The sequence below is a fragment of the Aedes aegypti genome, chromosome 3 (genome assembly GCF_002204515.2).
Source record: "Aedes aegypti strain LVP_AGWG chromosome 3, AaegL5.0 Primary Assembly, whole genome shotgun sequence".
Classification (NCBI taxonomy): Eukaryota; Metazoa; Arthropoda; class Insecta; order Diptera; family Culicidae; genus Aedes; species Aedes aegypti.
Window position 1 is genome coordinate 223,553,889 of NC_035109.1, and position 12,534 is coordinate 223,566,422.

General features: G+C 38.8%; 1 protein-coding gene across 1 annotated transcript in view; it reads right to left on the minus strand.

The window, feature by feature from the left end:
* The window catches only part of LOC5575487 (ATP-binding cassette sub-family G member 4), a 144,092-nt gene that overhangs the window by 8,902 nt on the left and 122,656 nt on the right, over positions 1 to 12,534 (minus strand). Inside the window, exons 4-5 of the mRNA XM_021853659.1 lie at positions 3,793 to 4,331; positions 3,330 to 3,722 (exon numbers count right to left, since the gene is read on the minus strand). Of these exons, the coding sequence (XP_021709351.1) occupies positions 3,330 to 3,722; positions 3,793 to 4,331 (932 nt within the window). The remainder of the gene's footprint in view (positions 1 to 3,329; positions 3,723 to 3,792; positions 4,332 to 12,534) is intronic.

Here is a 12,534-nt window from a genome sequence, read left to right on the forward strand (position 1 = left end):
GCGGACGATATCGATGTAATCAAAATAGAGAAAGAGAATAGATCGCCGGGTCGTAGAAGACGCTGTCTTGCATTGTCAGAAGAAAACAGCGAGGATTGGATTTACTATTAATATCAGCAAAACAAAGTACATGATCGCCGGTAGACAGCGGAAGTCTAATCGTAATATTGGTAGTGAAAAGGTAGGTGGTGAAAAATTTGAAGTAGTGGAAGAATTTGTATATCTTGGTACTTTAGTGACGTGCAATAATGATATTAATCGGCGTATTGCAGCTGTGAATAGGGCTTTCTACGGACGTTAAAAGAGGTTATCCAGAAAGTTTTTAGGGGTTTCAAGCGTAAGATGCTGGGAACAATAACACTGGTAATTAAAAAATGGCATCCGCCGGCGTCGCATACATTATGAGTTGTATCAAGTGTATAAAGAAGTGAATATTGTCAAGCTCAAAATATGGCAGGCTGCGTTGAGATGGTCACATAGTACGAATGCCGGAAGAACGATAAGCTGAAATAATATTCAAAAGAGATCCCAGACGAGGCTGCCGACTTCGAACAGAACACTTAACGTTCAGCGCGACTAGTGGCGATTTGCTCCGGATCGAGCCCAGTGAAGAAAAACCATCCATATGGCAAAGATTTAGCGTAGCGGATTGTACTTTAAGTATCAAGTAAGTATCTAAATCGTTTTCAGCGATTCTGTATATTCGGCAAAGTTTCTTGATGTATTTAATCGTATCTTATGACGCAAAAAGTTTTGTGAATCATCTACTAATCACGTCTTGTAATATGTCAAACAATTTTGTATGAAAACAATGAAGCGATATAAATTATAGAAGTCACAAAATTATTTGTGATAGTTTTGCCCGCCTTCTTGTTTCAGTCCGAACATTGTGCAAAGCTTCAGATTTTGCAAACCAACTCTAAACAAAGGTGGTTTAAAAGCTTTTAGATGACTTGGCGTCATGTTGTTCCGGATACCCGGTTTCCCGGGGAAAGTGGCCAGTACTTTGACAATTCTGAAACCTTCAGATCACTTTTCACCGCAAGATGTAACCAATTGTTTTTCACTACGAAATTAATGGGATCATTCTCAACAGAGTTGATCATGTGACTGACTCAGGGGTTCAGCTTGATGAGAAAATGTCGTTTGAGCTGCATCGTTCTGCAATCATCTCAAAAGCAACGCGTCAGCTGGGCTTTATTTCCAAGGTTGCCAAGGATTTTTCAGACCCGCACTGCTGGAAATCATTGTATTGTTCCCTGGTACGCCCTATCTTGGAAAATGCATCCATCGTTTGGCATCCGCGCCAACTCACGTGGAGTCTAAGAATTGAACGGATTCAAAAGAGGTTCATTCGTTTGGCACAAAGAAACTTGCCATGGAGGGACCCCGATAACCTGCCACCGTATCCGTAGCGAAGTTGCTAAATGGCGAAGTCGATGCTCCAGAATTGCTTAGTTTGCTAGAATTTCGTGTTCCTAACCGAGTTCTCCGGAGTACAACACATTTGACACGTGTTGACACATTTTCTGCACAATGTTGTCGGTATTTAGCTCCCGTCGCAGTTTCCAATTTCGTTCCGCGAATCTTAGGCAGTCAAAAACTACATGTTGCGGTGACTCCTCACTGTTTGGGCAATCTGGGCAGTGAGGATACTCTGCGTGCCCGAATCTATGGAGAACCTCCTGACACATCCGTGACCTGATAGGAACTGCGTCAGATAGAAGTTCACCTCTCCATGCTTCCTATTCATCCACGTCCAGGTTTGGGATGAGCCGGTGGGTCCATCTTCCTTTCTTCGCGCAGTTCCACACGTGCTGCTACCTCGCCATATATCCTACTTTGACCATCTTCCGTACGTTACGCATGCACGTGGCTGTTGAAATTCAGCCGATCATCGAACATTACTCCCAGGTGCTTCAATACACGCCTCGGTGCAATCACATACCTTCCGACGTTGACCTCCATCTGCTAAACCGCCTTGCAGTGCACCTCTGTTTTGTGGTTAGCTATCTGCAATTTGACTCCACTCATTCAGCTCTCGGTTGCGTCAATTGTTTTCATCACCGACATATCCACTTATTCCAGCGTCTCGCCCATCACCGTTACTGACACATCATCCGCAAAACCAACTAATTTCACCTTCCTGGCTAGCCGCGGATTCAATACTCCATCATACATCCTGTTCCAAAGAGTTAGACCGAGAATAGAACCTTAAGCACCCTTAAGGGACGCCCGCTGTCGCTTGCATTGAGCTCTCGCCGAGCGGTGTCACGAACACGTGCGCAAATTTGCTGGTTGAAAATACTGCCGTTTGATTTTGCTGGGAACAGCTGATCTTTGTTTATATTTTCAACCAGCAATCTTTAAGTAGTGTTGGTGACATGTAACGTGTATGTACACGAACGCAGAATCCACTATGGTCTTATCCACGGGTGTACTAAACTGACTCGGTCGAAGAATTTTGACACAAGAGCGGGTCCTGATCACGTGGTGATCATACGGGAGCGTGCCCCGCTCAAGTGCCACAATTCTCAGACCGAGTAAATTTAGTACACCGGTGGATTAGACCATTGACTTCTGCCCTTCATTTGAGTCGTACACCAAGGTTTTGTTCTGGAAGTGGCTTCTCAGGATGTTGCACAGATAGTTAGGGACCTGCATTCTGTGCAGTGCTGCGGCGATGGCCTCCCATCTGACGCTGATCTCCTCTTCGTTTCTGCTTCGCCGCTTTCACAGCACATTCGAGTACTGTCCGAATTGCGTCTACCGCCAATACTTCTTTGCGGAATCCAAACTGTATTTTCGACAACCCGTGCGCACTCTCCGTGTTGAGGATGATTCTTTCCAGAAGTTTGCCGAGTATGTCCGGCAGGTAAATGGGCCTAAACGAGGCTGGAACCCAGGGAACAGGGTATCCGGTACAATCCGACATGTGATCAAGTCATCCAAAAGCTATAGAACCATTCTTTAGACTTGGTTTGTTAAGATGAAGATGCATCAAAGCCAAACCTCTAATTTTCAAGAGCACAAATCTAGAGAACCTGACAACGGCTCGCGCTAAAAATTTGATCGATTGATCATTACTAGTAAGATAAATTTTCAGCACAACCGGTTGTCTATTTCTCTACATTTGTGTTCGTGAAAATTCGAGGTTTGGCTTCGATGCATCTTTATCTTAGCTTACGTAGTATGATATGTGACAAGATATGTTTGGGACTCGTAATTTCCAAATCGAGGATAGCGGTTCCAAAAACAATAAGAATGTTATGATCAATCCTGAAAATTTGATTTAATTTGACGTCAGGCACGTGAATCCTCAAACTTACCGATAAAAATAGCGCAAATGATGTGATGGACAAGCTGTATCCACAAAACCGTTCTGTTACGCATTGTCTTGGTCCACATCAATCGAAACAGAACCCAAAATTGGACGAACCCAGACACGGCATGCGGGCTGTGGAAAAATCGAGTAATCTGTTTCATCTTCTGGACCAGCGTTGAAACCTTGGGGCGTTGCTGTTCCAAGATCATGGAAGTCACAGTCGGTTTGATCACAAAGTCGGTCATGGGTTCGAGCGAGCTTGGTTCCTCTTCCACTGCTGAGGTAGATGGGATTGCAGACGGCAGTTGCAGTTTCGTGCAGATTGATTTTCCATTTTGCATTGCTTCCGAGAGAGATGGGATGACGTCATGCGACTCGTTGTCACATACCTCGATTACTGCAATACATAAGATAAATTATTAGTGCTTCTGAGATGGGGAGATAACTTAACCATCAGTCGTAATTACTGAAATCAGCTGGATTGTAATGCCTTGGGCATTCTATGTGCAGGTGGGAAAGGAACGGCACAACTGCCTTGGGACTGCCCTGGAATACGCAAGACCCTCGCGCGATTACATAGATGTGGTCGAACAGGGCGAATATGCTGGCAGATGGTTGGTGGATTGTACACACGACGGTACGGCCCTGCTTGGCAAGATCTCGGAACAACCGAACGCATGTGGCCGCAGTTACCTCGTCCAGTCCGCTAGTGGGCTCGTCCAGAAAGAAAATCGACGGATTTGCCACCATCTCCAGAGCAATGGAAAGCCGCTTCCGCTCTCCTCCGCTTAGTCTATCGGCAGTTACGTTCCTTCGGTGATTTAGGTTCAAGTTGGACAAAACATCCGTGATAGTTTCTTCATAATTTGCTTTTCCTTTGACTTTTAGCTGGCAAGCAATGTGCATCAGTTCTTGTACTGTTAATAACGGTTGATGGTGATCTTCTTGAGTGATGTAACATGATGCCTTCCGGTTCAGGTGCATTGTGCCTTCCACTCCAGATTTCCTGAAATAGTAAAAGAAAAAGTTGTCGTTTGAAATTCAGTTCAAAACATAGAAGAAAATCTAAGGCAGGTCGCAGAGTTAAGTTTAGGATAGATGAAACAACAATACAAAATCGTAGCTATAAAATGATTTCAGTGGGCTTGACACTTAGTGCGAATGTCGGAAGAAACGATTGTTGTTTCAGGTTTGTCAAACCGTTATTACTTTTGAACTCGTGATTAGAAAAATTACTTAAAAAATATATGTTGAAATTCAAATACATTCAAATCAGGTTCATAAATAACTCAGATTTAAGCCTCCTAAGTTGACCACTTTGTATGAAAAATCTAAACAGTTGCAAATGTTTTGTCCAGTACTGTAGTGGGGGGATGGACATGATGTGTTAGCACACATGCCTCTTTAAAACTTCAGTTGTCGCGCTGTTGTATTTCGTACAACACTGCTGAAACATCCTCGCTATTCGGTCACAACAGCAGCGCGGCGGTTCTGACGGTGGCAAACCGCACGACAACTGGAAGGTTAACAACTTCTTCACATTATGTCAATCTACCCAGCCAAACAACGTATGCCTTCATCTAGGGTGACCAGCAATTCTCTACGCGCCAACAAAATTATAGGGATGACTTCCTTCGGAAGGGAGGTAAAGTCATTGGTCCCGAGATAAACTAGCCCAGGGCTAAAAATCTCGTTAATAAACATAGAAAAAAAAACTACAAAGTATGAGGAAAGATACACGAGTCTGGGATTCAACCCATGACCTTCTGCATGTAGAGCACAAGCGATAGCCATTAGACCACCAAGCCAGTCATCTTTGAAATGCTACCTATTTTCGGTATGAATCTTCTCTATGCGAAATGGACCCACTATATATTGAGTTACATGCTATTTGAACTGCACTGCCCATAACTGCAAAACAGTCACATTCGACATTTTTGACAAAATGGAGTTAACACCGGGGAGAGTCATCAAATGGCAAATACTTTCGATCAACTTACTGAAATCTGTGAGATTGTTCTAGAAAATTCGAAAAAAATACCAAGTTGTTTTGTCACATTGGCAATTGTAACCGCATAACAGTCACATTGAGATTGTACATGAGCCTCATAATGCAGTAGCAACGAAATTTCTATCAGAATTTTTTTCTGACTATGCACCTTATATGCGATATGAGTTGTACAAAATTTCAGCCTCAAATAAGCACTTTTGAATTCTTAGTGATTTTTTGAAATATTAGTTTCCTCCCATACTGCGATAAAATGCAAACTTGGTATCCCATTTACTCAATGCCTACTTTTGTCGAATGTTACAAATATGCAGTTATGGGCAGTGCACACAAACAACCTATATTGGTTCTTTTTCCATCTTTCACGAAGACTAGATTTAGGTGATGGAATCATTCTTAGCCTTGTGGATTAGTCAGTGGCGATAAGGTAAAGATACGTAACTACGACATTTAAAAATAAACTGTCACATTGCTAATAAAAAAAATCTATGCTTATAAACTGGCATTTGTGGCGTAATGAAAATTAAATTCCAATACAGAAACAATTTAACAACATTTGAAATGATAAAATAGCACTTCTGCACTTCTGATTACAATTTTTATACAATGAGCTGTTCAATTTCTACTTCTAACTCTTATAGGCATTCTAATCGTTTTTATTGGACAGTTCAAAATCTATTTTTTTGTCCCGATTGAGAATATAATATATAAGGTTACTTTATACTAACATCATCATTTGGTACTCTAAACTTCAGCTCTGAGCAATTCTCGCTGAAAGCTGGCCGCCATCGGCACCCATCGTTAGAATTACAATTTTATGTCACATATCGCTAGTACATGCTAAAACTAAAGGATGGTAATTTCGGTTTTCTCAAATTGGTAGACCACTCGTACGCCAGCTAGCCAAACAGTTTGCGTACAAGCCCATTTTTCATAAATCTTAGGTGTTTCTTCGCGTGATATGTCTCATATTTCCCTTGGAATATATAGCTATCTTAGTGGCAGCGTATAGAGGAAGGATATAGCTTTCATTTGAAGCTAAACAAATTTTGACGACCATTTTGAATTTGGCCGCCATTTTGTCTTTAGTTAGAAACATCATTTTTCACCAATGGCGCACTACTCGTTTTGAATTCCGAGATCACCATCAGAAAAGGAAAAACTGAATACAGTCACCCCACAGTTATAGATCAGGTAAGGGTCATTTTTTATAATAAAATATGATTACAAATCATGGTGACCTTGTACAAAACTAAAATACCCACCTTGCAATGCCGAATATAGTTGTTTTCAAGAATACACATAAAAAATCGCGATTATTTACGAAACAAATGTCGATTTCGTAGTTAGTTAACGCGCCCAGTCTAGCGTATTGGGAGTCGTGGGATCGAAGCCCACCAGAACGATTCTATTATTTTTCACAATTTTTCATCTCAATTTGTCCAAATTGACTTTTGTGTCTACGACCTTCAGGTATATTCAAAACACCGACGGCTGGTTTAAGCCATAATAGACATGACATCACTAGTTGAGTAGGAACTTTTTGTTATAATGCGTTTTTTATAACAGAATAATTCTTCATATTATATTCAAATTCACGAGTAATGAATAAATAAATTCAACAAATGAAAACCTTTTAGATGGTTGAAATTTGATTGAAATAAACAAACATATTTTAAATCATATGCATTTTTGTGCATTGAATAAAGTTTAAAGATTGCGCGTTGGGACATTAGCAAGTTTTGTGGGGATATCTGTAGTTTTAATGTAAAACATTGCCAAAAGTGCATTAATTTAGAATGGAAATCTTAAGTTTTTGAGGTAAACAGTTCCTTGATTTTTCGAGCCACAAATTATCGTTTTAACAAACACATGTGAAAAATAGCGAAATTGAACATCTGAGAAGCAGGCTTTTTCCCATTGTGGACGCAATGCCAATACTCAAGAGTATCAATTTGAGGTTGAAAAATCTAGCGGCCATCTTGGAATTCGACTTGGTTTTTAAAAGGTTGAATGATTTTTTTATCATCTCAGCGCTCATCATGATATCATAACACTTATCCTAATTTAAACTACATCTAGTAAACAACTTGAAATTAAATTTATGGGAAATTAAACAAATTTGTTTCATGAGTTAGCATTAGCATTAACATTAACATTAGCACGCATCCTCCAATAATCGAGCGCTGTCCTGGCCACGTCCTTGCAAAAGCTGTGGAATGGGAAATGATGATTGATTGAACAAATTAAACAAATTTGTTTCATGAGTTAGCATTAGCATTAACATTAACATTAGCACGCATCCTCCAATAATCGAGCGCTGTCCTGGCCACGTCCTTGCAAAAGCTGTGGAATGGGAAATGATGATTGATTGAACACCTACTTAAGAAAGATGCAGAGAACTCTACGACCTCTCATAGGTGTTACGGGATGTTGTGGAATGTTGATGGAAAGGGTAGTGCCATAGGATACGTTCGGTAGACGTTCTGGCCGACAAATGGCTGCTGATCAAAAGAAACTCACCAAATTCCTTTTTTGAAATTCTTCTGCAATCCGTCGCTCCTCTAATAATGAACAATAGCGTGAGCCGTAACACTGCCCATTAGGGCTGTGAACCGTTTCACCAGTTCGTTTAACTATTAGTTAAAACTTGACATTTCGATAGTTATGTTCCCCTCAAATAGTTAAATTGAACTTCGCGGTCGCCCATTTGAGCTATGACAGTCGAGTAGTTATTTCAGAAAAAAGTTGACAGATGGTTAGTTATTCTCAAATTCACGGGAGCAGAAAATAACTTTCGCACTGTCAAGTTTAACCCCTCTACCGGCAGCTTCATTTTTTACCGCAAAATTAATATTCAAATCGATATAACTTTTTTGTTTACCGCTATTTTTGCACCATTTTTTCACAAGTTTTCAAAAAACTCCGTTAGTTTTAGGATCTGTATCGATATTTATCATTTATTATTTTGAAGATATTCCAAAATTCCTTGGGGGACCGACGCGTAGCAATAACTTACGTAAATTTATCAGGCTACAGATTTTTTTATCGTTTTCGGATATTCACTCAATATATATATAGCAATATATCGATAAGAGTATATTGTGAAAAAATGAAGGAATTCGATGCTGCCGTTTTTGAGTAATGAGCATTTAAGTTTCTGGAACCACGCTGGCCGAATAAAGATCTTAAAAACTTCAAAAAACATCATATCGTAATATTCAGATATCTCCAAGAATTCTTAATTGATTTGTATGATTTTTTCAGAGTAGCTCCTTATTACATGGCATTATAAAGCCCACATTTTATATTTTTGATAAATTGACCAAAAACAAAATGGCCGCCAAAGACATTTTATATGGAAAATGTCGGTCCCCCAAGGAACATCGGAATATCTTCAAAACCAGATCACTAATGAATAATATCAACACGGATTCCCAAACTAGAAGAGTTTTTTGAGAACTTGTGAAAAAATGGTGCAGAAATATTGAAAAACAAAAAAGTTATAACGATTTGAATATTACCATTGCGGTAAAAAATGAAGCTGCCGGTAGAGGGGTTAACCATGCTAACTATCGAGCTGTCAAATTTTAACTAAAAATTAAACGAATCAGCCTAAAATGCACGCAGCACTCGAAAAGTCGACAAAAAACTGTAATTGTCCCGAAACACATTCAATTTTCGAATCAACACGCTTAACACACACGAGAAAAAAACGAGTCGCGCGGAACGAATTCAATGGGTTACATGCATGGCCTGATTTGCTTCTCGCCACATAGTAACGCACATGCGCTAGTGTCTATGCACGAAAAATCGCTGAAAGGTAACACGAAAAATATTTGTATGGAGAAAAGCATCTAATGAATTATTTCTCAAAATTGGGAACTATTTTCGAAAAAATATTTGGTACCGGTTGTGCGTGATGATAATGACTATCACGCGTACTAAATATTTTTTCGATTGATGCTTTCATTTACGAGAAATTTGAAGTTAGATGCCTTTCCCTATACAAAATGAAACGAGAAAACTTCTGCTGATCAACTGTGGACAAGAGCAAAGCAGGTAATCCATTGCTGGAGCTGTCACAGAACATTCTCGAGCACAACGTAAGCAAATCGAATAAAACGAAAAACATCTTCAGATATAATCTCCGGAAAACAAGCTTTTATGACTATGTTTCCACGGGAGCCTTCCTCAGTCGAGTGGTTAGAGTCCGCGGCTACCAAGCATGCTGAAGGTGTCTGGTTTCGATTCCCGGTCGGTCCAGGATCTTTTCGTAATGGAAATTTCCTTGACTTCCCTGGGCATAGAGTATCATCGTACCTGCCGCACGATATACGAATGCGAAAATGGAAACTTTGGCAATGAAAGCTCTCAGTTAATAACTGTGGAAGTGCTCATAAGAACACTAAGCTGAGGTGCAGGCTTAGTCCCAGGGAGGACGTAAATGCCAAGAAGAAGAAGAAGAAGAAGAAGAAGAAGACTATGTTTCCACAGAACATTTGCACGTGGCCGCCGAATCTAATTTTCACTAACCGAATTGAAAAAAAACGCTAACGAGGTAAACGTGACACAAAATTCAAAACGCAGCCCCCCGCACGCACGGCTCGCTGCGATCCACCTCGCGCAGAAAACTCTACAACATTATGCATAAAACATTTAGGTACAAGCATTTGTTGTCACTTCACAAAATAACTTTGTTCAAACTATTTGCCGGGTGGCATAGCACCATCAGCCGATTCAATTTTTCAATGTTCGAACTTGTAAGTGACGCGCAATCAAAATAAACCTTTGGTTAAAACAAAACATTCTTCTCACAATTTTACATTCTTCATCGAAAATTTTCCGAGAGGCATAACACCACCCGCTGTTTTTGTATTTCACCGGCCGAATGTATCAATCAAATTCGATTCATGAATTTGGTAGATATTAAAAAAAACTATTTTGAAATAATACTAAAAATTCCACACTGGGATATTTTTGAAATGAGAATAGGCATGCATCTGCAAATTTGTTCACTTAAATGAAAAGCAAAACTTTGTAGAATGTTCTTTTTCTTCTTCTTCTTTCTGGCTTAACTTTTTAGCCGGTAGTGTAAAAATTTTCAAATCTTGTCATACTAAAATTGAGTATATTTGTAGTTCACTGCCAAAATTTCATGCCGATTACTCATATGGAAGCAATGTTACAGCATGCCAAAGTTGAGCATTTTGTATGAAAATCGGCTTTCACTACTATTATTCGTAAATTGTGTTTTCAAAATATCTTAGTATCAACATTTGGACATTATTGTAAAAATTGTCGAATTTTAGGAACTTAGACGCTTTTGGGGATTTTTTTTATTACCGTACGGGTTTGGGCCGAAGGTTCTCAGATTTTCATGAAACTGTTTCCACAGGCAGGGCTCATGGATATATGAATAAAAAAAATTGAGAAAAATTCAGGGTCGCCTATTTTTCCGGAAAACTCAGGTGGAATTTTTTTGTTTTCCCTTGACACTACTTACTTTGAAAAATCATAACTCAAGAACGAAGCATCGTAGAAACAAAGTTTTTATATGAAAATTTAAGCAAATTTTCTCAAAAATCCAAAAAAAAATATGAACTGGAAAAAGTTTTCCACAAAATTTTACACCGTTGGGAAAATTCGTAAAGAAAAGCCGGAAAAACTATGCCCGAACTCGTGGAAAATTTTCAAAAAAATATTTTCGAGAAGGTAATTTTATAAGCTTTAATCACTGAAATTTTTGGAATGCACTTTTTTTCGTTTTTGAGTTATGGCCAATTTTGTGAAAAATGTCCAGATGTGCTATATAAGACATTTCTTTGAAAAATCATAACTCAAGAACGAAACATTGTAGAAACAAAGTTTTTATATGAAAATTTAAGCAAATTTTCTCAGAAATCCAAAAAAAAATATAAACTGGAAAAAGTTTTCCGCAAAATTTTCCACCGTTGGGGAAATTCATAAAGAAAAGCTAGAAAATCTATGCCCGAACCCGTGGAAATTTTTTAATAAAATATTTTTAATAAGGAAACTTTATAAACTTCAATTCTGGTAACTTTTAGGATGTACTTTTCTTTAGTTCCTGATCTATGGTCAATTTTGTAAAAAATGCATTTGCCATACATGCCTTTTCGTTTAAAAATCATGACTTGTCGAACCGGATTCAAATTATCTCAAAAATATGAAATTTTTGAAATGGAATCAGTTTCCCAGGACATTTTTCACTGTTTATGAAAACAAATAATGAAACCCCCCCGATTAGCTAAAATAAGAAACAGTTTTTTCAGCTTTGCTTAACGGTGTAATGTTTCATGAAAAATATAATCCAATCCGACTTATACTTCATTAAAACCAATCCCATATAGTTTCTTTCAGATCTATTAGAAAATTTGCAATTGCTTTGATAAAAAAAACCTTGTTTTTCTGATGCTTCGATTGAAATATGATTGAAATATGGGTTTTCAAAGAAAAGGCTAATATGGTCATTTTTCACAAAATTGACCATAACTCAGGAACAAAAAAAAAAGTACATCCTAAAAGTTACTATAATTGAAGTTTATAAAGTTTCCTTCTCAAAAATATTTTAATAAAAATTTTTCCGCGAGTTCGGGCATAGATTTTCCAGCTTTTCTTTATGAATTTCCCCAACGGTGGAAAATTTTGTGGAAAACTTTTTCCAGTTCATATTTTTTTTTGGATTTCTGAGAAAATTTGCTTAAATTTTCATATGAAAACTTTGTTTCTACGTTTTTAAGTCGTCAACCAGTTCGGACGCGTTTGTTAATTGCTCCAGCCCACCTGTGCGCGTTTTCATTTGTGATTAAATTTTTATTACATCAGCTTTTAGTAGCTACAGGTGCCGTGCGCGATATTGTTTATAATCGAATCAGTTTTTTTTTGTCACGCGTAATGAGTTGCGAAATTTGTGCTTGCGACACTTCTGTCGACTCGGTCTTGTGGTCATGTGTAGGCTGCCCGCGGAAGTTCCATGCAAACTGCATTGGTGTCACCGTGCAGAGGGGTTCACTGCGGAGGAGAGACAGGAAGGTAGTGGACGTTAACTCTTACGTACTACCATGCTGTGAATCCTGTCAAGAGCTAATTCAGGCGAAATTAGATTTTAACGGACTATTGGAGCAACAAAAAGTTCTCGAAAAACAGCTGAATGCCAATACGGAAGTGATGCACAGACTCT